This window comes from Stenella coeruleoalba (assembly GCF_951394435.1).
Source record: "Stenella coeruleoalba genome assembly, chromosome: 1".
Lineage (NCBI taxonomy): Eukaryota > Metazoa > Chordata > Mammalia > Artiodactyla > Delphinidae > Stenella > Stenella coeruleoalba.
Genome location: NC_137169.1, coordinates 25,757,759 through 25,781,756, shown reverse-complemented (window position 1 = coordinate 25,781,756; position 23,998 = coordinate 25,757,759). Strand labels below are relative to the sequence as shown.

General features: G+C 54.8%; 2 protein-coding genes across 5 annotated transcripts; one reads left to right on the top strand and one right to left on the bottom strand.

Annotated features, from left to right (window-relative positions):
* Positions 1-4,975: 4,975 nt before the first annotated feature.
* On the top strand, positions 4,976-12,181 carry TMEM54 (transmembrane protein 54; the record flags this gene model as incomplete). 4 transcript variants are annotated; one of them, XM_079918424.1, is made up of 6 exons in its annotated part: positions 4,976-5,518; positions 7,770-7,963; positions 10,344-10,403; positions 10,562-10,750; positions 10,951-11,014; positions 11,345-12,181. In XM_079918424.1, the coding sequence occupies 6 exons, from the start codon at positions 5,503-5,505 to the stop codon at positions 11,509-11,511; spliced, it is 690 nt and encodes a 229-aa protein (XP_079774550.1). In that variant the 3' UTR covers positions 11,512-12,181. The 4 variants fall into 4 exon arrangements, with proteins under 4 accessions (XP_079774550.1, XP_079774552.1, XP_079774549.1 ...); XM_079918426.1 differs by having other exon boundaries at positions 5,488-5,518; positions 10,880-11,014; positions 11,437-12,181; XM_079918423.1 differs by lacking the exon at positions 4,976-5,518 and having other exon boundaries at positions 7,742-7,963.
* A 347-nt stretch (positions 12,182-12,528) lies between these two features.
* Positions 12,529-17,506, bottom strand: HPCA (hippocalcin; the record flags this gene model as incomplete). The annotated part of the gene is made up of 3 exons (XM_079931350.1): positions 12,529-12,626; positions 12,764-12,869; positions 17,129-17,506. 3 exons carry the CDS (start codon positions 17,504-17,506, stop codon positions 12,529-12,531), a joined length of 582 nt encoding a protein of 193 aa, XP_079787476.1.
* Positions 17,507-23,998: the final 6,492 nt, after the last annotated feature.

Below are 23,998 nucleotides of genomic sequence, written 5' to 3'. Positions count from 1 at the left end.
AGAGCTGGAGATATATATTGTTGTTACTGACATTATCATTGACATGTTGATAGTATAAAAGCTAAGAGACTGGATGAAATCACTCAGAAAGAGGGTGCAGATGGAAAAAAGACGTTTGCCCGAATTCTTAGGCATGCCATCATGAAGCATCAAGAGAGTGGAAGGCTCTTAAGAAGCTGAAGAATTGAGAAGGTAATAGAGAAAGTAATCTGGAAAGATAGGAGATAGGTGTCAGGGAGTAGGGTGCTGAAATGTAAGGTCTTAGACGTAGTATAGTTACTGAAGATGACAAGATCAAGGGTTTGACCTTAGAATGGGTAGTTGAAAACTACCATGCATGATCTTAGCAGCAGGACCTCCCAGTCCTCAGCTCAGGGCCTCCAGCTTCACCTCTGCCTTGAGGCAATTGTGAACACCAGGCATGGGGGGAAGGCACAGCTGGCTGTTCCTGACCTCTAGGCTGCATCCCAGTGGAAGGTTCTTTACATAGGGTCACTGTCCTCTTAGTGGGAACAGGTAGGAAGTGTTTGGGAGGGGTTGTGCTTCCTACCTCCCTGCCTTTATTCCCACTCACTTTAGCTTTGACGTGAATAGATGAGCTTTTTCAATCTTGCAAAGCATGTGACCGTCAGACTCTGCATCAGCTTGGATTGCTGGCTACAGGCTATCTCTCTTAGCAAAGCTGTAAATACATAAGCTCAGAGGTCATGTTGCCTGGATTCAAGTCATAGCTCTAACCCTGTCTAGCTTTGTGATCTTGGGCAAATTCTTCCGTGCCTCAGTTCCTCAGATGTAAAATGAGGAATAACAATGGTACTATTGTTATTGTGAAGATTAAATGAGTTAATATGCATAAAGCACTGAGAGCCTGGAACACGGACAAGTGCCTCAGAAAGACCCACTGTGTTGAGTCTTCATTGCTGTGTGCGGGCTTTCTCTAGTTGCGGCCAGTGGGGGCTACTCTTCGTTGCAGACCGTGGGCTTCTCATTGTAGCGGCTTCCCCTTGCGGAGCAGAGGCTCTAGGCGTGCGGGCTTCAGTAGTTGCAGTGCACGGGCTCAGTAGTTGTGGCTCGCAGGCTCTAGAGTGCAGGCTCAGTAGTTGTGGTGCCAGGGCTTAGTTGCTCCATGGCATGTGGGATCTTCCCAGACAGGGGATCGAACCCATGTCCCCTGCATTGGCAGGTGGATTCTTAACCACCGTACCACCAGGGAAGTCCCTGTTTCTTTTTCAAGATTGTTTTGGCTTATTCTGAGTCTTTTGCACTTCCATATGAATTTTATGATCAGCTTGTCAATTTCTGCCAAAAAAAAAAAAAGGCAGCTTGGATTTTGGGGAGAATTGCCATCCTAACAATATTAAGGCTTACAATCCATGAACACAGGATGTCTTTCCATTTAGTTATGTCTTCTTAAATTTCTTTTATGTTACTGATTTTAAGCAGAAGAGTGATGTGATCTGATTTATACTTTAGGAAGATTACTCAGTAGTATGAAAAACCAATTGGGGGAAAGAGATGCTGCATGAACAAGGACAATAGTCACAGAGACAAAGAGGAAGCACTAGTTACAGGAATATGATGTAAATCGGCAGGACTTGATGATTGACTTTATGTAGAAAGAGAGGAAAGAGGAAAGAATGACTCCCAGGTTTTTGGCTTGGGTACCTCATGATGCCAACCCACTGAGATAGAAAATACACAAGAAGCAGTAGGGGGTAAAAGTTGGTACATGTTGAGCTTGAGGTGACTGGACACCCAGGTGGAGAGGTAAGATCATTGGATATTTAAGTCTGATCCTCAGGGGAGCTGTCTAGTCTGGGAGAATCATCATATGAAAGGGGGGCCATGAGACTACATGAATTAACCAATGGGACCCATAAAGGCAGCAGCAAGGATACAGAGGAATACCAATATTTAAAGGTTGAGCTGTTGACAAAAAGTCTACAATGGAGACTGAGAAGGAACAGCCAGAGGCAGGAGGAAAACCAGGAAGGAGGTGTGTTACGGGAGTACGGAGAGAGTGGCTGATAATAATAAGTTAGGAACTGAAATGCTTCATTGGATTCAGTGTGGTCAGAAGTCACTGGTGACCTAGAAGAGGGCTCTTCCAGCGGAGGGCTGAACCGCACTGCTGTGGAGTGTGGAGGGGGTGGTAGTTGAGAAGATGGAAACAGCATGTAAAGATAATTCATTTCAGAAGTTTGGAGGGGAAGGGAAAGGAAGTACAAAAGCAGTAAGTAGAAATGTAAAGGGAGCCAAGGGAAGGTGTGTTTTTTAGGATAGAAGAGACTTGGGTATGTTTATAGGCTGATGGGAAAGACTTGGCAGAAAGGAAGAGGGTGAGGAATGAAGTGTGGTCCATGTGGAGCTGTAGGAGTGACTGGGAGAGAGAGCAAGGTGAGTGGATTTAGAACAGTGCTTTCCAAATTTTAACATGCATACTAATCACATATCTCAAATCTCCCCTCTTCTTTCCATCTTCATAGCCACCATCCTGGTCCAAGTTCCCTACATTTCTCATTTCTCACCTGGACAAGTGAGCTGGCCTTCAGATGCTCAACCTTGTGATGTAGGCTTGGTGGTAAAGAAGCCAGGAGGGGGTTAACTGAACAGAAGAAAGGAGAATGGGCTGGCGGCCTCTGGGAAGTCAGAGGATGAGGCCATGGGAGTCAAAACACCAGCATGGTGCAAGAGAAGTCTTTGTGGGATGCTCAAGGGTGGGATTTCAGAGGGGACCGTTCAAGGCATGAACCCAGACAGGATGGCTGGGGTCATGATGAAGGTCACTGAGAAGGTCAAGGAAGAGTATTGGAGGGTCCTTCACATGGATGAGCAGGACAATTTGGAATGACTGCCTCACCAAAATCTGGAAACCCAAGTCCTTGATAGACGGAAGGGGATGGCAGAGAGGGCAACAGATCAAGGTGATGAGAAGGGGTGGCAGCGTAAAGCCGGGAGTCAAGAGTCTCAGAGGAGAAAATTACATACGCACATAGGAAAAAACCCTCCAAGATGTGAATGCTGATTATCCGTGGGGATAGGGAGGATTATGAGTAGTTCTGATTTCTTCTCTATACTTAAGAAAGAAAGAAATGTAAAAGATAGAAAATATACAAAGAATAACAAACTCCCCATTCACACCATGTAGAATTTGTCATTGTAAATATGCCTAAGTCCCCTTCAACCACCTCCTCCTCTCAGCATGATCACTTGGCCTTTCGTTTTATGTATGTGTATGGAAAGACACAAAATTGAATATGGTAGGGTCCGTGTGTGATTGTTCTACTTAGAGGGAGGAAGTATTCTAATAGTCAGGGAGGAAAAAGCCTTTCTCAGGTGAAGAGGACTTGCACAAGGACTGGAAGCCTGAACCTCCTTCCCAGATGAGCAGCCCGGCGGGGAGGCCATGCCCTGGGAAGACCCAGAGTCCAATTTAAGTGTACTGGACCACACCTGGTTGTTAAGTGTTCCAGGAAGAGAGAGAATTTCTATTTGTATTTCTCTGGCTAGGTTTCAGCCAACTCTCACATCTCTCAAGTCTTTTTATGGCTCAGAAATCTGGGAAGGCGATCACTATCTCCATTTGACAGATGGGGAAACTGAGGTCTGGGGAAGGGCTGTGAGCTGCCAGGGTGTCACAGTGTGTTGGTAGAGCACAAGGAGCTATTGCTGTAGCCTGGGGTTCTTTCCAGAACCCCAGAACCCTAGCCAGTGTGCAGAAGAGTGAGGCGCAGGCAAGGGACACTGGACAACTCAGAAGAATGGACTTTGGTCACTTGGCAATAAGCAAAGAGAAATGGCAATAACTTCAGGGCGCTTAGGCTGGGCCATGGCCGGGAAACTGTGTCAGAAGAGAAACAGGTGGGCCATTCCCTCCTCAGAGGCCCCAGAGAGTAGGCCCACTCCCTGAAGACTATGGCTCCCCTGTCGCCCAGCACACTCAGGAGCAGCCTTCACAGTTAAACAGATCTGGATTCAAGTCTCAGCTCTACCAATGATACATGCTGTGTGCTCTTTAAAAAGCTCCTTTACCTTTCTGGGCCTCCATTTTCTCATCTGTAAAATGGGGTAATAATCTTTAACTCTCAGTATTTTTCTAAAGATAGAAAGAGAGAACCCTCATTTATTCATCTGAAAGCAAAGACATTTAAAAAGTCTGGGTCCCCAGCCTAATTCCAGACTGCCCTGGTTGGGGTCAGTGTCAAGGGGACAGCCTGACACTGATAAAGAAGCCACGTGCACGCACATGCATGAGATTTGACATTGGCTTTGCAGTGACCACACGTGCTCTCCAGGGCAGCCCTTGGGAGGTGGACTTGGTCATCAGTAAGTTGTGTGCCCCACACACAAGGCACACGCATTCAGTGGACAGCTGGTGTTAGATGCATCAAGCCAGCCCCTACCCTCAAGGCCACTGACCAGTGGGGTAGGGGGTGCAGACTGTGAATTGATGCTGCCCAGATACCACGGAAGTGCCTCCCAGAGTCCTGCCTGAGGGCCAAGAGCCCAGGCTGGCAGCCACAGCACGGCCACATTAGAGAAAGGGCACTGAGACCCGTACTCCACTCCTTCCGCTGGACACTCTTGTGTGAGTCCATTTCTACATGTTGAGGATGAAACAAAGGGTCATTCTGGCACATTAAAGGGGCACAGTAACCAATAGCCAGGAATAGAAAAGCTCTTGTTACGTGTTCCTGCTAAGTCTGCACTTTGCAAAGATACTCTAGAGGGTTTTCAAAGCATTTTCTTACCTCATTTTTGTATCTCACCATGACTTTAGGGGACAGGAATTATTATCCCTGATTTTCTGAGAAGGGAACAGAGACACCCCCCCATCCCCACCCCCACAAGTAAAGCACCTTGCTCAGCCTGTGGCCGAAGACCCTCAGGCCACGGCTGGGAGGAAACCTGAGGTCACGGCGCAGGTCAAGGACAGAGCCTGGCTCCCTAGGTAGTGCTCTTTCACCACCCACTGTTGCACTTCCCCATTCTCTAGAAAGAAGTGGATTCCCAGCTCTCACCCCGGGGCTTTCCTGTCCAGCTGCCCACCAGGTCGTGACAACCACGCATCAGGCCCCCCGTCTCACTCCCTAGCCCGGAAGATCGCAGCTCCTCTAGGCCTCAGTTTCTATCTGTAAAATGGGCATCACTGGAGCGGGGTGGGCTGCGGGGGGTTGCTGGCCGGGTGCCGGCCGGCATCGAGGCGGGTGGGTGAGGCCAGCGCTGTGACTCAGCCGGGCGGGCCAGGAAGGGCTGCCCAGCCGGTCGGACCGGCCCGGGATGCAAACGAGCCGCCGGGGCCCTCACGGGGCCGGGCCGCCCAGGGGGTGACGGGAAGGGAGGCCGGCCGGGCGCTCCGGGCTCGAGGCGGGAAGTGGGCGCGGCGCGGGCTCTGCTGGGCGCTCGGCGGCTGCGGACCAGTATGGGAGTGGGGCCGACCGGCCGCCCGCAGCGTCTGGAGCCCCGCTGAAGCCGCCGCGGAGACCCCGCCCGGGAGCCGAGATGTGTCTGCGCCTGGGTGAGCCGCGGGGGGACGGCCCGGGAGGCCCGAACCCGCCCCAGATCCTCTGGCAGGGGCGGAGCACTGTCGTGGGCGCCCGGAACCCCGGGGTCCAGGCCGCCTTCACTTTCTGCTCTGGGCCTCAGTTTCCTCAGCACTGAGCTGGCGAGAGGAGGGCTTCTGGTATCTTCCGATGTGGGGTAGCACCACGGCCTCTCGCCCGTCCCCACTGCCCCCCACTCTCCTTTCTTGCGGAGGAGGGACCCCCAGGTGGGAGGAGAGCAGCCAACCTCCACATCCCGCAGAAGGGAGAGCACAGGGAGGGCATTGCGAACCAGAGGCTGCCTGCCCTCGGCTTCCTCAGCCTCCCAAAGGGCTCCGGCTCCCATACCCTCCACTCCCCCAAACCGAGCCAAGTGAGAAGGGCCACTGGCAAACATGATCCAGACAGAGGAGTGGGACTGATGTGCCCCTTCCTCTCACTTCCTGGACACAATGATGCTGCTCTTGGGCATCAGACAGACCTGGGGAGTCCCTACCCTCTAGCCAAGAGAACTTGTGAGCCTCGGTTTCCTCATCTGTAAAGTGGCGAGGGAGCACCACGGCCTAGAACCATCCTGAGCCAGGGACTGCCCTGAGACTCTGTCCAGTGCTCCAGGCACAGCCCCACGCTGCCACTGTACCTCCAGTTTGACCAAAGTCTTGGTCCTGGGAGGCTGTTGTTCATGAGCCCAGCCCTGAGCTGAGTGGTGTCTGGGTGGCCAGGTAGGTGGGTGGATGGGGTGAAGTGGGTCAGGCCCGTGGGACAAAGCTGCCATGCCCCTTCCTGTTTGGCCAGCTGTTAATCTTCATGATGCCATCCAGTCCCACGGTGCCTGTCCAGCCCATCGTCTGCCCTCTGCTTCTCCTCCATCTGGTACAGCTCCAGAGGCTCCTGAAGGCTCCGAGGATCTCAGAGACCGGCTAGACCAACCCCTTCCCATTTTACATATGGGGAAGCTGGGGCCCAAAAAGGAGAGAGGCTGGTGCAAAGTCGCACAGAGGGTCTGTGTGACTGAGTAGCCCCAGCCCTCTCTGCTCCCGGGGGCTTCCTCTGGGCGCAGCGCCCCCAGGGACATCCGTCTAGGGATTCCTTCCTTTCTCTCTCTCTTTCTCTCTGGCTGCAAAACTCCCATATATGAAATATGACCCAATTCTTGCTGCCACAGATGGGGACACTGAGGTCTAGGAAGGGACTCACGGGTCCCACAAGGAGCAGCTAAAGGAAGAAGGGGGGGCTGTTTAGTTCTAGGCACCAGGCCAGTCTTCCAGTCTCACAGAGCTGGCTAGAGTGAGGGGGCTGGTGGGCCTAAGGGGCCAGCATGGTGCAGAGCCAGGACCCAAAGGGGACATTCCAAAGAGCAGATCTGGAAGGAGGGCTCCCGATCCTGGGGGTGTGCAGATAGGGGCCGAGTAGCCGCTTGGACACTCGGAGAGGATTTGCGTATGAGTCCCTGATGTTCTTTTGACCTCAGCCTCCCGCACCTTGCCGTGTCCCTGCCTAGTGGCCCTGCACCAAGAGCTCACTTTTCCCAGCACCCCCCGGGTATGCCCCACTTTCCCATCCATGTCCTCATGGGACCCTCCTTCCCCACTGGGAAACAAGGGTTATTCTTCCCATTTTACAGATGGGGAAATGAAGACTCAGAAGTGTGAGTATTTTGCTGGAGTCAGTTCAGCAATTGTGAGTTGAATATCTACTGTGTGCCAGGCCCTTTACACCAAACTGAATCCTAAATAGAACCTGATCCCTGCCCAGTGAACTAGGGGCTCCTTGGGGCCTGGGCAGTGCCCATCAAGCTCTCTGTGGTACCTCAGGGCCTGGCATGGAGCAGGCACTCAGTGAACATTGATGTAACAAATGTATGGATGAAAAAAATCAGTGGATGCAAAGCTTAGTGGAAGGATCATGGGTCTAGAGCTAGAGACCTGGGTTCAAATCCTAACTGTGCCACGCATGACCTTGAACACTAACAAGGACTACTACCCTTTATTAAGTACCACCTGTATGCTTTTCCAACCTTAGAGATCCAAGGACTCTCATGAAAGCACTGTGAACCCCTTTTCCTGATGAGGAAACTGAGGCACAGAGAAGGCAAGTTACTGGCCTTGAGTTATCCAGAAATAGATTTAGAACCCAATGTCCATCACTCCTGCAGGGGCCTCAGTTTTCTCCTCTGCCCAGCAGGATAAGCCCTACCCATGGCCCTGACATGGCTGTCCCTCACAGGTGGCCTGAGTGTGGGTGACTTCCGGAAGGTGCTGATGAAGACGGGGCTGGTGCTGGTGGTGCTGGGCCACGTGAGCTTCATCGCAGCCGCTCTCCTCCACGGCACGGTGCTGCGCTATGTGGCAGCCCCCAACGATGCTGTGGCTCTGCATTACTCTGTGGTCAACATCCTCTCTGTCACTTCCGCCATCGTGGTATGGCCAGGCTGGGAGGGTGGCTGGCAACAGGGGGCTGGAAGGGGCTGGAAGGGTCTTCGATGAGTCCCCACCCACAGCCTGGGGTGGGCAGGCAGAGAGCCCCAAGTACTAACCCCTGTTCCGCCACTTACCAACGGCACCAGTCACCCAACCTCCCTTTGCCTCAGCTTCCTCATCTATAAAATGGGGACGGTAACAGTGTCCATCTGAGAAGATCCTGATGAGTACTGAATGAGATCATCCACATAAAGTGCTAAGCACAGTGCCTAGCACGTGGTTAACTCACTATTGTGAGCTTGGATTATCATTACAATAGGGAAATAGTCAAGGCACTGTTGGCCAGAAGGAAGGAGCATCAGCTCAGCTTGGGAGGGTTCACAGAGGTGGAGGCCCCAGAGGTGGGTATTGATGGATGAATAGGAGTTCAGAGATAGGCTGCAATTACCATAACCTGGGTATGAAGCCTGCTGGGGCCAGCTGGTAGGAGAGGAAGCTGGGATGGCTTTCAAGTACGGAGAATGGCAAATGCAAAGGTGTGGAGGTGGGAATGGATAAGGTCGGCTCTGGAGACACTGAAAAAAACAATTTGGGGGCTTCCCTGGTGGCGCAGTGGTTGAGAGTCCGCCTGCCAATGCAGGGGACGCGGGTTCGTGCCCCGGTCTGGGAAGATCCCACATGCCGCGGAGCAACTGGGCCCGTGAGCCATGGCCGCTGAGCCTGCGCGTCCGGAGCCTGTGCTCCGCAGTGGGAGAGGCCACAACAGTGAGAGGCCCGCGTACCACACACACACACAAAAAAAAACAATTTGGCAGGAGTTTAGCATTAGGCCCGGACTATAAGTGCTCAATAAGTGGTAGACATGGTTATGGCTGGATGTCAGTACCTGTTTGATGAATACATGAAGAAGGGGCCTGGTATTCTCAAGTTCGTAAAGCCCTTTCCCAACTGTCAGAAGAGATGGCTACAGCCTTTGGGGAACATCTGCACATCAGTGTCTGAGTTCCATCCCTGCCACCGCCTGGCTGAGGGATTTCTTTCTCTCTCTAAGCCTGTTCCCTCCCCTGCAAAATGAAGCTCAGACAGCCTGCTGGCCCTAAAGCAAGGATCATGGGCCCCGGCAAGTAGGAGAGCCTCAGTCAGTGGGACAGAGCTAGGCTGTACAGATATGTGCAGTGTCCCTTAGGGTTACTATTATTGTTGTTTATTCGTCTCACCAACCTTGTGAGGAAGGCAGGCAAGGCAGTGAGCTTGGGGTTAGGAGGTCCACCACGGATGGGCTCTGGGCTGGACCACTTCAGCTGTGCTCTTATTTCCTCAGTTAATCCCCACAGCTCCCTGCAACACGGGACCATGATTTTCCCCACTTTACAGAGGGGGAAACTGACTCAGGGATTCACCCAACCTCTTGCTGATACAAAGAAGCCAACCTGGATGTGAAACAATCTGTGGCTGACACCAAAGCCAGTGTCCTTTCCCTGAGCTCATTCCTGCTGAGCGGGCTTAGCCCAGAGAATTTGAGTTACTTAACTAGTGGCTACACAGTGAATTACAGACATTGCTGGGCCCCCTATCATCTCACCTGCCTCCCGCGGGTCCAGCCCGTGCCTGGTAAAGTGAGGGAACTGAAGGAGGGAGCCCACCTGAGTGGAGCCCAGAAGATCCAGAGGGCAGCTGGTGGGCTTAACAGTGAGGTGGGCCCGCCTCTTGGGGCTGGGGGTGGTTAGGGGGGCCTGCAGGAGGGAGAACCCACGCAGGTAAAGAGGAACAGGAAAGGCCTTCCTGAGAAGGCGCTGTGTAGGCGGCATCAAGCCCAGGCTCTGTGTGGGTGTCCGTATCCAGGGCGATGAGGAAAGAGCCTGGCCCAGGGTGGAGTTGAGAAACTGATGGGACAGGGGCCAGGTCACTGAGAGCCTGCGATAGTTAAAAATACTCCTAGGGATTTTGAATTCTACTCCATAAAGTATCCTGGTTTATTTTAAAGTAACAATTTTGTTTTTAGTTCCTCGCCAGTTGAGTTACTGAGTTTCTTCCAAAATCTTTTCCACTCCGGGGAAACATTTCATATATATCCTGTGACATGGCTCTGTGGCCCTGGGATACACAGGTCCCTGCTTGAGAAATGCAGCTGTAGGCAGTGGGGAGTCATGGAAGGTTGTAGGCAGGGAGTGACTGTGTTTTAGAAACGTCACTTCAGGGCTGGACCATGAAGAGGCAGTGTCCCCATGCAGATGGAGGTAATGAAACCAAAGCTAAGCAGGGGGTGTGGGTTTGGAGGGCTAGAGTTGGTGTTGGTGGAATCTTTGCTGGAGAGTGGCCCTGACTCCCTGCCCACTCTCCTCCAGTAGGGGGTCAGAGCTGACTTGAGCCTCCTCCACAGGTCATCACCTCAGGCATTGCAGTCATCGTGTTATCACGCTACCTCCCCAGCATCCCTCTGGTATGTGGTACCTCCTGGGATGGGGCTGTGCGGATAGGGGCAGCAGCCACCCCCAAAGGCCTGACCTGCTTGGAGGGGGTGAGGCTGACCCCATGGGGGCCAGAGCTGCCCATGGGGCCGAGCCTGATGTCCACTGACCAGTGGCCTCCTCCATCCAGCGCTGGACGGTGTTTAGCTCGAGTGTGGCCTGTGCTCTTCTCTCTCTGACCTGTGCTCTCGGCCTCTTGGCCTCGATTGCTGTGACCTTTGCCACCCAGGGCCACGCACTGCTGGCCGCCTGTACTTTTGGGGACCCCGAACTACTGGCACTGGCGCCCGACTGTCCCTTCGACCCCACTCGCATTTACGTAAGTGCTTAGGCCTGGGATGGGGTGGGAGGGCAGCGAGGTGCTCATCAGAGGTGGGAAGGGTTCTTGGAGTCCTGCCCTCCACTCCCCAACCCCAGGCAGCCATCACTGCCCCCTGTCCCCCTACAGAGCTCCAGCCTGTGTCTCTGGGGCATCTCGTTACTGTTCTGCATGGCAGAGAGTGTGTTTGCTGTCCGCAGCGCCCAGATCACCCACCAGTTGCTGGAACTGAGGCCCTGGTTGGGGAAGAGCAGCCATCACATGGTAAGGCCTGCCATCCCCCAAGCCCTGACTCTTCATACTTCCTGGGAGCCCCTGCTGGGGAGCTCAGGCTGATCTGTCCCCACCCCTCTGTAAAGGGCCCCCACCTTGAAACCTGGGGCAATAGTGTTCTCCCCAGGACCAAAAGGAGAGACTTGGAGGCTCAGAGAACTCAGATCTCCCAGCTAAGTCATACAGCTGACACTTGGCTCTCCCAAGGCCCAGGATGAGTCTTGGGGAGGGGGAGAGGTATCTGGGCTGGAATTGGGGGCACTCCAAGGGTATGGCCTGACTCTTGCTTAGTGGAGAGTAATGATGTCCCTTCACCCAAAGATCACCCCAGCCCCCGACTCCTCCCACTTTCTGGATGTCCTGGAGGAGAAGACCCAGACCCAGTGGGCTGGCAGCCTCTGACATCTCCACAGATGCGGGAGAGCCCAGAGCCTGTGGAGGACCACGACCTGCAGAGCTGCACTAGCTCTGGGCTGATGACCCTTTGACAGCTGTTGCCTCACCCAAGCCCCGTGGCCACTGGGGCCCTCCAGCCAAGTCTGCACCGTGATCAGGCCAGGATTCCTGGAGCCAGCCAAGAGGGCTCAATGCCACTCCAGGACCCGGGTGGGTCTTTCACCCCTCTCCTCCAGCCACCCAGCCCGCTGCACTGAAACGAGACTTTATTCTGAAGATATTAAAAAGAACAGAGATGCTCCACGTGGATGCATGCAGCGGGGGAGGGGACTCGGCCGGGGGCCTGTGCTGCTCTCCCACACAGGACACTGTGGGTGGCGCTCTAGGTGTGTCTGCCCATCTGTCTGTGGGCCTGTGTGTGTATCTGAGAGAGACAAGACACACAGAGGGGTCCGTGGGTCTGTGTTCATCAAAATGCTGAAACGCAGGCGGGGGTTCATGGGACTCACAGCTGGGGGGCTGGAAGCAGGAGGTTTTCCTTTTGCATCATGGCCTCCGGGACAACAAGGGCAGGAACAGGCAAGGTTGAGGCCCTCCTGCAGGGAAGGATGGCTCAAGGAAGGTTTCTCCTCAAGCCCCCAAACCTCTGGAATCCTTCTCTCCGCTCCAAATAAAAAGACAGGCATGATTCCCAACTCCACCAAGGCTGAGATCTACAAGGGTTGGGGTGGAGGCAGGGAAGCTTGCCCCGTGGTTGGCGGAGGGAAGTCTGGCCTCGTGGCTGGGTGTGTGCGGGGGTGGGGGAGGGGGAATGGCTGACGTTCTGATAGCTAGGTAAGGGAGGGCTGACTGAGAGGCAGACCAAGCCAGAGCCTGTGTCTTTATCATTGCCGAAGGGAGATATTGCCTCCCGGATGGGGAGTGCCAACGACTTGCTGGCTTGGGCCTTGGTGGGGGGGGGGCTGCAGGGTTCCTTTCTCCATAGGCCCCTCAGAGTGCAGACCCTGGGGGTGGCAATCTGACCCCCAGCCTGGACAGACACAAGGGCGAGGAAGCTGAGAGCCGGGAGAGGGCCAGTGAAGGCAGGGAGGGGAAACCTGGCTCCTCGCTCAGAACTGGGAGGCGCTGCTGGGGTCGCACTGCAGCAGACGCACGATGGACGGGTCGCTTTTGGCCCCGCGGATGAACTCCTCCAAGGACAGCTTGCCTGCGGGGTGAGGGGAACAGTGACGGAGGAGAAGACGGCAGCAAAGCGAGGGGGCTGCAGAACCGAGCCGCGGGAGAGGGAGGGGGAGTAGCTCCCGCCCCGTCCCGCCCCGTCCCGCCCCGCCCCTGCCTCCTCACCGTCGTTGTTTGTGTCCATTTGGCGGAAGATCTTCTCAGTCCTCTTTTCCGGGGTCGACTCGTCCTCCGGCATCTTCATCACGGACGAAACCATCTTGTAAATGGCCTGGGGGGCGGGTGGGGAGGAAGTGAGGGGGAGCCTGCCTGATCCCTCCACCCCCAACTTTCCAAAAACGCCCCCAGGTGCGCTGACGATCGCCGCTCCCGCCAAGGTGAGGCGGAGAGGGGGTGACGGAGGAATGGGGGAACTGGGACGTTCTGAGACTGAGAAGGTTTCCAGAAGAGGGGGCTATTGGAGAGAGCCCTGAACAAGTTCCCTTGGAGCGCTCTGTGGGAAAGGAATTGCAGGCAGAAGGATCTGCATGTACAAAGGCCCCAGAGCGGGCAGCCCTGAGTGGACGCCGAGAACTTAGGGATGGCTGAATGCAGGGGGTCAGAAGAGATGTTGGAGGACATCGGGGCCCAGAGGGAGAAGGGCCTGAAACGCCCGGCCAAGGAGCTTGTGCCGGACGCCCCAGGTTCCCAGTTAAGTCCCAGGTTGAAAGAGCTGCTTCTCAGAAACTTCGGGGCTCCGGGCGGCCCGCCCTCGATGACCGACAGGGGACGCTGGGCGAAGGGGATGACACTGGGCTGCGATGTTACTGTGGCCGGCAGGGGGCGTAGAGCTGCCCTGAGAGCTGGAGGGAGTGAGGCAGCTGGGTCCACAGGGGGCGGGGGATATTATGCAAATAAACGCACGTGAGTACCTGCCCCGGGCGGGGACAGCCTCGGCTGTGCTGGGCCGAGGACGGCTGCTGCCAGATGCAAGAGCTTCGGAGGCGACTCGAAGGAGGGTTTATGCGCTAAGCGTACACAGAGCACAAAGGACTTGGCCTGTGGGCTGGGTTCCGGCGCCCCGGAGCTCAAGGACCAGACCCGTCGCCTCAATCTGCCAGCTTTTTGCTACTGACACCTCCTTCAAAAAGCCTTCCTTCTCCCATCCCATAAACTTCCCTAGCCTCAGATCCGGCTTTGGCCTCCTCAGTGGTCTCTTCCGGCCTCTCTAGGTTTTGTCCCCAACGCTGCCTCTGAGACCTCTTTACAAACACAGATCTCCACCGCCACGTCCCCAGCCCAGGGGCCGCCCCCTCGTTCCCAACATACACAGGCCTCCCTCCGGGCCTGCCGTGCACCCAGCTCCTTCTGGATGCTGCCCCACGCTCCTTCTGCTGCCTCCCACTCCTCCTTGGTGCTCAGCTTACATGGCGCATTCTTAGGGAGACCTTCTCTGATCCAGGCTGGGTCAGGGCCCATATGCTGCCCCAGAGCCTCCTTTGGGGGCAACTCTCCGGAAGTAATTATGCATTTGTAGGATTGCTCCTCGGTCCCAGCATACAGATAAGGACCATGGACATCTAGCTAGTGCCCAGATCCACAGAATTTAGCACAGTGCCTGGAATCTGACAGGGACTCCCCTGTTTAAAAGCCACTGGCACCTCCCACTGCCCTCTGTTATCAAGTCCAAACATTTGGCCCTTGGCATTCAAGGCATTTCACACTCTGGTCCCTGCTGATCTCTCCACCATCAGGCCTCCCCTAGTAGGTGATTCTGCCATAACCAAATACCCCTGTGCCTTTCAGGTCTCCCAGTGTTTACAGCCTCTGCCTGGAACAATAATACTAACTACCATTTACAGACACCCACTATGTGCAAGGTCCTTTACATACATTATTCTCACCCTTGCAATAGCCCTGAAAAGCAGGTACTGAGATCCCCATTTTCCAGATAATAAATTGAGGCTCAGAAAGGAAATTGATGGCAGACACCAGATTAGAAATTGCTGCCTCTTAGCCACTGGATAGATGCTTGTGGAGTGCTAATGACCCCTCAAAGCAGGGTATACGAAGTAAGGTGGCCTGGTTCCACTAATCACTTGTTCTGTAGCCTTGGACAAGTACTTAACCTCAGTTTCCTCATCTGTAAAATGGGGGTAATCATATCTTCCTCATTTGGACTGTCTAGAGTATTAAATGAGATACTGTGTATAGCTGGCTAGAGTAAGTGGTCAGTAAACATAATCATAGTATAACCATTACTCAACCACCACAGCCTCAGGTCTTCCCTGCCCTTCAATCCCCTGGACTCCCAGATGTCACCTTTACACCCCTGTCACCGAGCTGGTCAGTGTGGCCTGCACAATTGTCTCTCCCAGCAGAGTGGGAGCTCCAAGAGGCTGAGGTGAGGTCTCTTCCCTTCCAGTGTGCCCACCACCTGGCACAGGGCTCCATCCTGAGAAGGACTGAGCAAGTGGCTTAGAGAGTGACTGCTCCCCTGTGACAGCCCTTCTCCTGGGCCTCCTAATTAATTGTCTGGAATTACTGCTCGCTCATTGTTTCAGTGGAGCCGACTTGTAATTAATCGGTCACTAGGGTTTGCAGAGTTCTGTCTGCACCGGTCGTTTGGAGCCTCTGGGTTGCTGTAAAGGAACCCAGTGCTTAGATAGCAGAGGCCAGCCAGGCAGGGGTCCCAAGGATGCCCAAAGAATGGTACTGGCTTGACCAATGCCCTGGGTTTGGAGCTTCCAGCAAGGCTGACATTTACCAGTATACACCAGGCAACCACACTTAAGTGGTAAACATGAACATCCATACAGATTAGTTGGTATCCAGCTGCTGCCCAATCCCTGAGTGATCTTCCACTACCCTGGCTACCCCAACCCTTCCACCAGCACCCCCAGAAACCCCCACTATCCATCAACTAGAGAGTTAAGGCCTGGCCCATGGGAGCCATTGATAATCATTAAGTCTTTTCCCTAGTGATAGACATAGGGAGAGCACCACATCCTAAGGCAGCCCATTCTACTCTAGCTGGAGAGAGCAGACCCAGAAGCCAAAGTCAAGAGTCCACTAGTGGCTGGATGAGTTGGGAGGGGGAGCAGACAGCAGAGCTGAGGGACCAGAAGGGAAAGAATTCAGAGAGGCAGAAGGAAAGGGAGCAAGAGCCTGTACAAAGTGGCACATTCCGAGGATGTTGAAAAGGCCATTCTGGCTGGAGCAGAGAATGTGCAGAGGAGAAAATAATAACTGACAATCACTAATGTTTACTGAGCGCCAGTTATATGCCAGGCCATCTACTAGAGTCTTTATCCTGCTTTACACCCACAATAGCCTTGGAAGAAGAAGGGGTTAACACCCTCACTTTATAGGTGAAGAAACAAAGGCTTAGGAAAAAAGTGAACAAGGAACTGGTAGGTAAAATAGGACCAGATCCCTGATGGACCTCAATGCTGCTGAGGGGATGGGCACTCTGGAAGGTTTCTGAGATAAAGCCAACGTACTATGCTTAAATTTGTTCTAAGAAAGGACATTCCTATCAGGTTCTTAAGTCTCCCTGTGAGATCAGCCTCACCATCCCCGTTTTACAGATGAGCAACCGAGGAGTTGAAGCCAACTCCAGAACTGGAAGTCAGACCCCTTTTAAGAGACAGCTCTGAGTGTTGACCAAGTTGAACCTGACTCCACTTAGATGCTGTGTGACCTTGGGCAAGCCACTTCACCTCTCTGAGCCTTATGGGGTTGTTGTAAGGATGCACTGAGCTCATGGGTATAAGCGTCTCACAGTACTAGGCTCTTAGTGGGCTCTCAATCAATTAGTTGGAAGGTGGCTGGGTATCCAGATGGAATGTGGGTGACAGAGCCAGGTGGCCCATTCACAGGCTGTGTGATGTCGGGCAAGTGTCTTTACCTTTCTGAGCATCCGTTTCCTCATGAGTAAATGAGGATCAGTGAAACATAACTGGCCTGTACTCTGCAGAAATGTCAAGTCTTGAAAGACAAAGAAAGACTAAGGAACTGTTACAGGTTAAAGTGGTCTAAAGAGGATAGGATGACTAAATGCAATGTGTGATCCTAGACCAGGGCAAAAATCGCTATAAAGAACATTATTGAGACAGTTGGCAGAATTCAATATGGTCTGTAAGTTAGATAATAGCATTGTTTCTATGTTAAATGTCCTGACTTTGATAATCCGGGGCGGGTTATGTAAGAGAATGTCCTTGTTCTTAGGAAATCTGTCCTGATGTATTCAGGGGCAGAGGGTCATGTTCAGAACAACAAAACATTACATACACACACACACACACACACACACACACACACACACACACGATGGTAAAGCAAATGTGGTAAAATGTTCATTGGTGAAGATGTAGAAGTTTTCTCAACTTTAAATTGGAAATTACTTCCTATTAAAGACTTCTTTAAATGGGTCGTAAGAATAGCACCTGCCACTGCCTACCCACAAGGGCTGTTGGGAGGGTAAAGAGGGCTAGCAGGTGCAAGCTGCTGGGCCCTGTGCCTGCCATTCTGAGGGGCCCAGGGGCCCACCTGCACGATCTCCAGCATCTCCTCACGGCTGATATAGCCGTTGCCATCCAGGTCGTACATGCTGAAGGCCCACATGAGCTTCTGCTCCAGGCGGCCACGTGAGGTCACACTCAGCGCGATGATGAACTCCCGGAAGTCGATGGTGCCATCGCTGTTGGTGTCAAAGGTGCGGAAGACATGCTCTGCGAACTTGGAGGCGTCACCGTAGGGGAAGAAGTTGGCGTAGATCTTCTTGAACTCATCCACGTTGAGGATGCCCGTGGGGCAGTCCTTGAGGAAGCCCTTGTACCACTCCTGCAGCTCCAGCTCTGAGAACTCTGTATTCTCCCGCAGGTCCTGCAGCATCTCGGGCCGCAGCTTGCTGTTCTGCTTGCCCATGGCCACCGAGCCAAGTCCCACCTGGGTCCCCGAGGGGGTCAAGGGACAAAGAGGAGTGGTCAGGCACTCCTGGCCCCTTGACAACACTCCAGACACCGGCCACTCCAGCCTCTCTTTTGACCCAGTGAGAGAGAGGAGCTGGCCCAAGATCACACAGCTTACATATACCCAGGCACCCTGCCACTGTGTCAGCTCCACACCATTTCCCCAGACCTTCTACTTCCCCAGGGAACAGACCTGGAGACAGAGGAAGAGAAGGGGGCTCACCTTTACTGAGGCCCTTCTCAGTGCCAGCCACTGAGCCTTCCCAGGGTATACCATTTCACCCTCACAAAGTGAAGCCTGAGAATTAGCCCATTTTACAGATGAAAAGGTAGGCTCAAGGAACTGAGGTGACCTGCTTCAGGTCACATAGCCATGAAGTGGCAGGGCTAACTCCCAGAGTTGCCAAGGGAAGTGCAGAAAGGCCCTCTGGTCTTCCTCCCTCCTACCCCCTGCCCCCTTACTGCCTCACATACACCTGCTCACACAAAATACACCTGCAATCCAAACACTGACCTGTTCTCCCTCCCACCATGTGTGCTTGACAAGAGGCAGAATAAGGTAGGTGTTAGCCTGGGCTCCAGAGCCAGATCACATGGGTTTGAATCCCAGCTCTGCTTCTTACCAGCTATGTGACCTTGGGCAAGTTCCTTAAACTCTCTCTGCCTCATCTGTAAAGTGGGGGTAATAGTACCTACCTCATTATTGTTGTGAGGATTAAATTAGTTAATACATATGAAGCACTTAGAAAGATGCTTGCACATATAAGTGCTACCTAAGTGTTAAACAAATTTAAAAGATTTACATGTGTCCAGATGCCAACAGTAAACAAATGAATACATACTGACACATGTTATGCTACACAGCTCACCAAATCCACACATGGATCCCATGCCACTCACATACCAGCACACACCCACCCAGGGTCACCGTGCCTGCACACACGACAACATTCCCTCTGTTCCACAACTCACATGTACTGACACAGCACCATGCACGCACAACTCCCATACCCTGTGCATCGAGACACACCAGCCCACAGCCCCACATGTCTCACACATGCCATCACAAGCCAGCTCCCATGCCTACACCTCTCACATGGCCAGCTGCACGTGGGACCCTCAGACACCTTTGCCATCTTTCTTTCTTTACCCAGGGGTGCTGCCAGGTGCCAGGAGAGGGAGCTGCAGCCCTTCTCAGGCTTATGACAGCCCCCTCTTCCAGGGAGACCTCTAGCCAGTCAACCCTCCCCCAACACTTACCTTTCATCTAGTTCAGAAAGGTCCCCTCAGTGCAGGAGGTTAGACTGTGGAGGGCTGAGGGGAAGGTATTGGAAAGGAGACAGCCAGGCGGTTCTGGACAGGGATGTAGGGATGTGTGTAGGTGAATCTCCCCCCAGCTGTGAGACAGAGTGAGGGGGTTATTCCTTGTGCGTGCATGTGCACATGTGGGTAAGCGTGTGTAAGTGCATGTGCTCATGTATGCGTGTGTGTCCCTGGCTTCTGCCTTGCATTTGTCTCCCCGTGTATTTCAATTTACATCTGTGCATGTGCGTATATGTGCGTGTGACTAGGTGTGCACCCATTACAGTGTGAGGGGCATGTACCTGTGTGGCCATTTGGGGGACCTGTGTGTGTCCTCAGCAGTGTGTCACATGCATGTTTCTGTAAGTTGGTTCCCTTTCTTTCTAAATCAACCTTTTTTGCCCCAGGCTGAGGATCCACTGAACAAGTGTGTGGGAGGGCACTGAGGAAATGCCTGGAGCCGGGGTGGCCGAATGTGTCCCTTAGTCCCCTCCTCAAGGTCCAAGGAACTGGGTCATCTGGGCGGAGGCAGAGAGACGCGCTGGGCAGGAAAGATCTTCTAGTGCCCCCTCCCCCCTGCCACCCTCTGAGTCCGTCCCCCTGCCCCCAGTTGGAAGAACTGGAAACGAGGGCGGTAATAGATTCTGCTGTCTCCGCAAAGACCCCGTCCCCAAAATGGGAAGGACCTAAGCTCGGTCTGAGAAACCCGCCTCGGGGACCCTCTCCAGTCCTCTCCCCAGCTCTCGCCCTGGCCCCCGCCTCAACCCTTTCAGCACTCGGGGAGCGCCAGGCTCGTGGCCCTTCCTGGAGGGGGCGTCCGGAGGCGGCCGGAACGCGACTCCCCAGGCTGGCCACTCGGCGGTCAGGACCCTGGAGAGCGCCAGGCGTTTCCCGGCGGGAGCCCCACTCCCTGAGTCCCCGGAGGGAAAATTCCTGGGAGGCCCGGGAGCGGCGGGGCTGGGGAGCCCTGGACGTGGCCCCCTACCTCCGGGATGCCCCTTCCTCGCACCCCCTGGCCCCGGCCGAGCAGCCCCCACTCACCCAGCGACGCGGAGACACCGACTGCGCAGGGAAGGCGGCGCTGCTGCAGCGCGCGGCGGCAGAGGCGGCCGGAGGGGCGGGCGGGGGGCGGGGGGCGGGACTGCGAGGGAGACGCCCCGCAGCGTTAGCCCGGTGCCCCTCCTCTGGGGGGGGTCCCCGTTCCTCCCTCTGCCCTAGAGCCCTGATAGTGCGTGGAGCAAAGGGTTAGGCTCCGCCCCCGCCCCTGCCCGGGAGAGGGAAGGGGACGCCCTCACCTCTCCGGCCCCCATCCCGAGGGAGCACCCCGCCTGGGGAGAAAGGCAGAGGTCCCCATCTCCTCAACCTCTCGACTCAGGTAGCCCGAATACGGTGGACGGTAGGGATAGTCAGTGCCCAGACACCTCTTTCCTAAGCCAGGGACAACCCCCGACAGCTCCACCCGCCTGCCTCCCCCATCCCTACCTGGGCTTGGAGCCGCAAGTCACAACGAGGGCGGAAATCGGATCCTGGGCGCCTCGATATGTACCCTCCCTGCACCTGCGCCTCAACTCCGGATCTAACTGAGCTCTTCAGAGAGGGGGCAGCGCCCACTCCTCCAGTCCCTGAGGTCTTGGGGGGCAGACACGCCCCCTACCCCGCCTCTGCCTTAGAGAGCCCCACCCCCTTTTCCCGCCCGCCACACCGGGTCTCGTGCCCAGGACCTCTCTCAGAATGAATTCCACCTCTTAACGTGGATCTAAATTGCTCTTCCCATTCCCCCCGACCCCAGTCAAGAAGCCCTCTCCCTCCCTCCCCAGCCTCCCCAGTGCCTGTACTGGATTGCGATAAGTGAGGGCTGGGGAGCATCTCCACCTGGGGCGTTCTGAGGTGTGTAAGCCCCCTGCCTGCAGACAGGACAGCCCCTTTCCAGAGTCGCTGAACTCTATCAAAGCTTCTCCTGCCAGGATGGGGGCTGCATCCTCCTTCCCACAGCCTCAGCAACAATCCCGACCTCTGGGCTCGAATTTTGCTCTTTCTGTATTTCCGGGGGGGGGGGGGGTTGATCCTTATTGTCCCCACTTCACAGATGAGAAAACTGAGGTTCAGAAGGGTTAAATGATTTTTCCAATGTCTGACAGCGAGGGAGAGGGCTTGGACTTGAACCCATGTCTCCTCATCCATTCATTGCACAAACGTTTATCAAGCATTAGTTCTGTGCCCAGCACTGTTCTAGGCAGTGGGGTTACAGGAGTGGACAGTAAGGCATGAATATAATATACAAGTCAGTTCTGTAGTGTATTAGATAAGTGTTTTGGGAAAAGTTGAGATCAGTGTGCAGAGGTTGGGATAGTGGCAGTGCTTAGGACCATGCCAAGGACTTTAGATTTTATTCCAGGTGAGATGGGAAGCTCTTGGGGCTTTGAGCAGACTGGAAGCTTACTCAGATATTCTGTCCTCAACTGACTTTGAGGAGTGGGGTCCAGGATGGGATCAGGGGGCCATCTCAGGATAAGAGATGACCAGGGTGGCAGAGATGGGTCTGGTTTCTGGACCTACTTTGAAGGTGAGCTGACAGAACTTGTCATCTGACTGGACAGTTCCTCCCACTTCCTTGGCAGCAGCTAGGACCCTTATGACTCCCTAGGGCTCAGACCTCCAGGTTCTCAGACCAAGCCTCTCAGGTAGTCCAAATCTAGCCTTAGTCTCTCCTGCTAGAGGACAAGCGGGGAGTCTCAACTGGAGGAACTGGGGAGCCAGGCCGTTGTGGGTGAGGGCAGCTGGACCCTCCAGAACATTAGTTCCTCTCTGTACCTTGGCTCTGGTTTTGGGACCCCTAGGGAGGCGCCAGACGTGTGTGGGTGGTTCCCAGCTGCCTCTTGCAAGAGGACCTGGGGGTGGGGAGAGACTTGCCGCTCAGGCCCCTTGAGTGACAAGCTCCCGCCCCTCTCCCCCCAGGTTTGGAAGGCCGGCTCGGCTTGGGGCTGGGAGAGGGACCTGCCCTTGGGTCCTCCTCACCCTCTTCCTCTTTCCTCTACACGCTGCCAGCAGCCTGAGAATCTTCCCAGCCAGATCTGGATCCTCCTCTCCATCCTTGTGGGGTCTCAGTTTTCCCTCACTGGGGACTGCTCAGCCACTCTGCTTCCTCCTGCTTTCCCCCCTCCCCCGCCAGCTTCACCTCCTGTGGGCTGACTCCTTGGTTCAGCCTCAGGGGAGCCTACTTCCCCCACCCCACTGTTCTTCTTCTCTGTGCCAGTGACTCTGATGCCCTGCCCTCAGGACCCCCAGTCTGCATTTCTGTCTCCCCAATAGATGGGGCTTCTGAAGACAAGGCTATGTCTTACCCTCACCCTGGGTACCCCACATCCCTTTGACTTTCCATACCTCAGATGAGGAGGGTGGATGGCGGGGACAGGGCAGAGTTTTGGCTCTGGGAGCTCTGCTGATTACTTCCCATCAGCCACCTCTCCTCTCCTGGGGGCCTAAGAAGTACTGGGAGCCACGCTGAGCCAAAGGCGAAGGCTTGGGCCTCCCCATACTGTACCCCAAGGCCATTGGCCCACGAGGTATAGCCCAGAAAAGGGGGGCACAGGGCAGTTGTCAGGAGGCCTGGGTCCCTCACTTTGAACGACCTGGAGCAAGTCTCTTCCCCTTTGTGAGGAGAAAGGTTAGACAGGTGACCTGGGTGCTCTGACATCCCCTGTCAAAAACCCTAACCAGAGCACAGACAAGACAGGCCTCACTTACTGCCTCACTGGCCCCTGGGGGAGTGTGGGGACGTGAGTTTTACATAGATGAGATCCCAGTGGCCCCGGAGCCGTGCAGATTTGGATTCTGTGAAGGCCTGTTGCAGGGGTGGAGGTGAGGGGTGCCCTTGCTGATGATACTCAGCGCCCCCCCCCCCCTCCGGCAACCCAGACTGAGGCATGTCTAGGAGGGAGAGAAATGCAGAAGCGAGTTATTGAGAGAATCAAGCGAGGGATGAGTGGAGAGGGGACTGCATAGCTCTTGAGCACCTACTGTGTGCAGAGTGCTTTGCCTATGTCACCTCCTTTGATCCAAACTAATCCTGAGGAGGCAGTAATGTGAATGCCATTTTACAGATGTGAAGACTGAGGCCCAGAGAAGTGAAGTCACCTGTCTGAGGTAATACAGCAAGAGAGTGACAGAGCCAGAATTTGAACCCAGTTCCATGTGACTCAGGAGCCCAGGCCCCTCTCTGGAACCTCTCAGTGAGGTAGGTAGACATAGCCCCTCCCCATCCCCCTCAGAGGCACAGCCCCCAGCCTCCCTCTTAGGTCCCAAATGGTTTGGAAAATCCTGATGGGAGCAGATGGTGGGGACAGATGGAGGGAAAAGCATCTCAGGGCTGAATTACACAAACAAACATTGATAAAGTGATTAAAACCTCAAGCCACCCCTTTCCAAAGGGCCCTGCCCACCCCAGCCTGGAGCACAATGGACCCAGAGGTGGAGACCTGGGGGTCTCTGAATGCCCAGCGTCTTAGCCCAACTGATCCCAGCTTCTGCTCACCTCCCTCACTGCCGGGGACCACCCCCGGACCAGAGCCCAGGGCGGCAGAGCTGCCAGGAGCACAGCCGGGAGGGGGAGGGGGTGGGCCTGGCTGTTCCCGAGGGAGCTGGGCTGAGAGGAACAGAAAGAGAGGAGGGTGGGGAGGGTGGGTAAGTCCTGGGAGCTGGGAACGCAGACCTGAAGTCAGTGGCGGGCATGGGCGTGTTGCGGTGGGGCTGGCATCCCTCAGAGCAAGCCTCACTTTACAGATGGGGCTCAGCTCCCACTGAGCAGGGCTGAACCCTGTCCCACCACCCACCCCCATGGTGGAGGGGGGCAAGGCCCTTCACTTGCAGAAGGTCTGGTCGGTTTCTCCATCTGTAAAATGGAAACTATAATATTAGCACCTCCCTGGAAGGGGCTTGTGAGGATTAAGTGAGATGGAGCCTGTAAAGTTCAGGGCCCTGGGCACTCCAGGCTGCTAATAGGGCCTCCCTGCTGTAGGAGGATCAGGAAGGCCGGGGCTGGTTGGACAGTGTCCCTCTCCAGAGCAGCAGTCAGGGCTTGGAGATCCCGCCGCAAGAGCCCCTGAGGCTGCCGGGCTCTGCAGCAGGGGGATCCTCCTGGGTGAAAGCA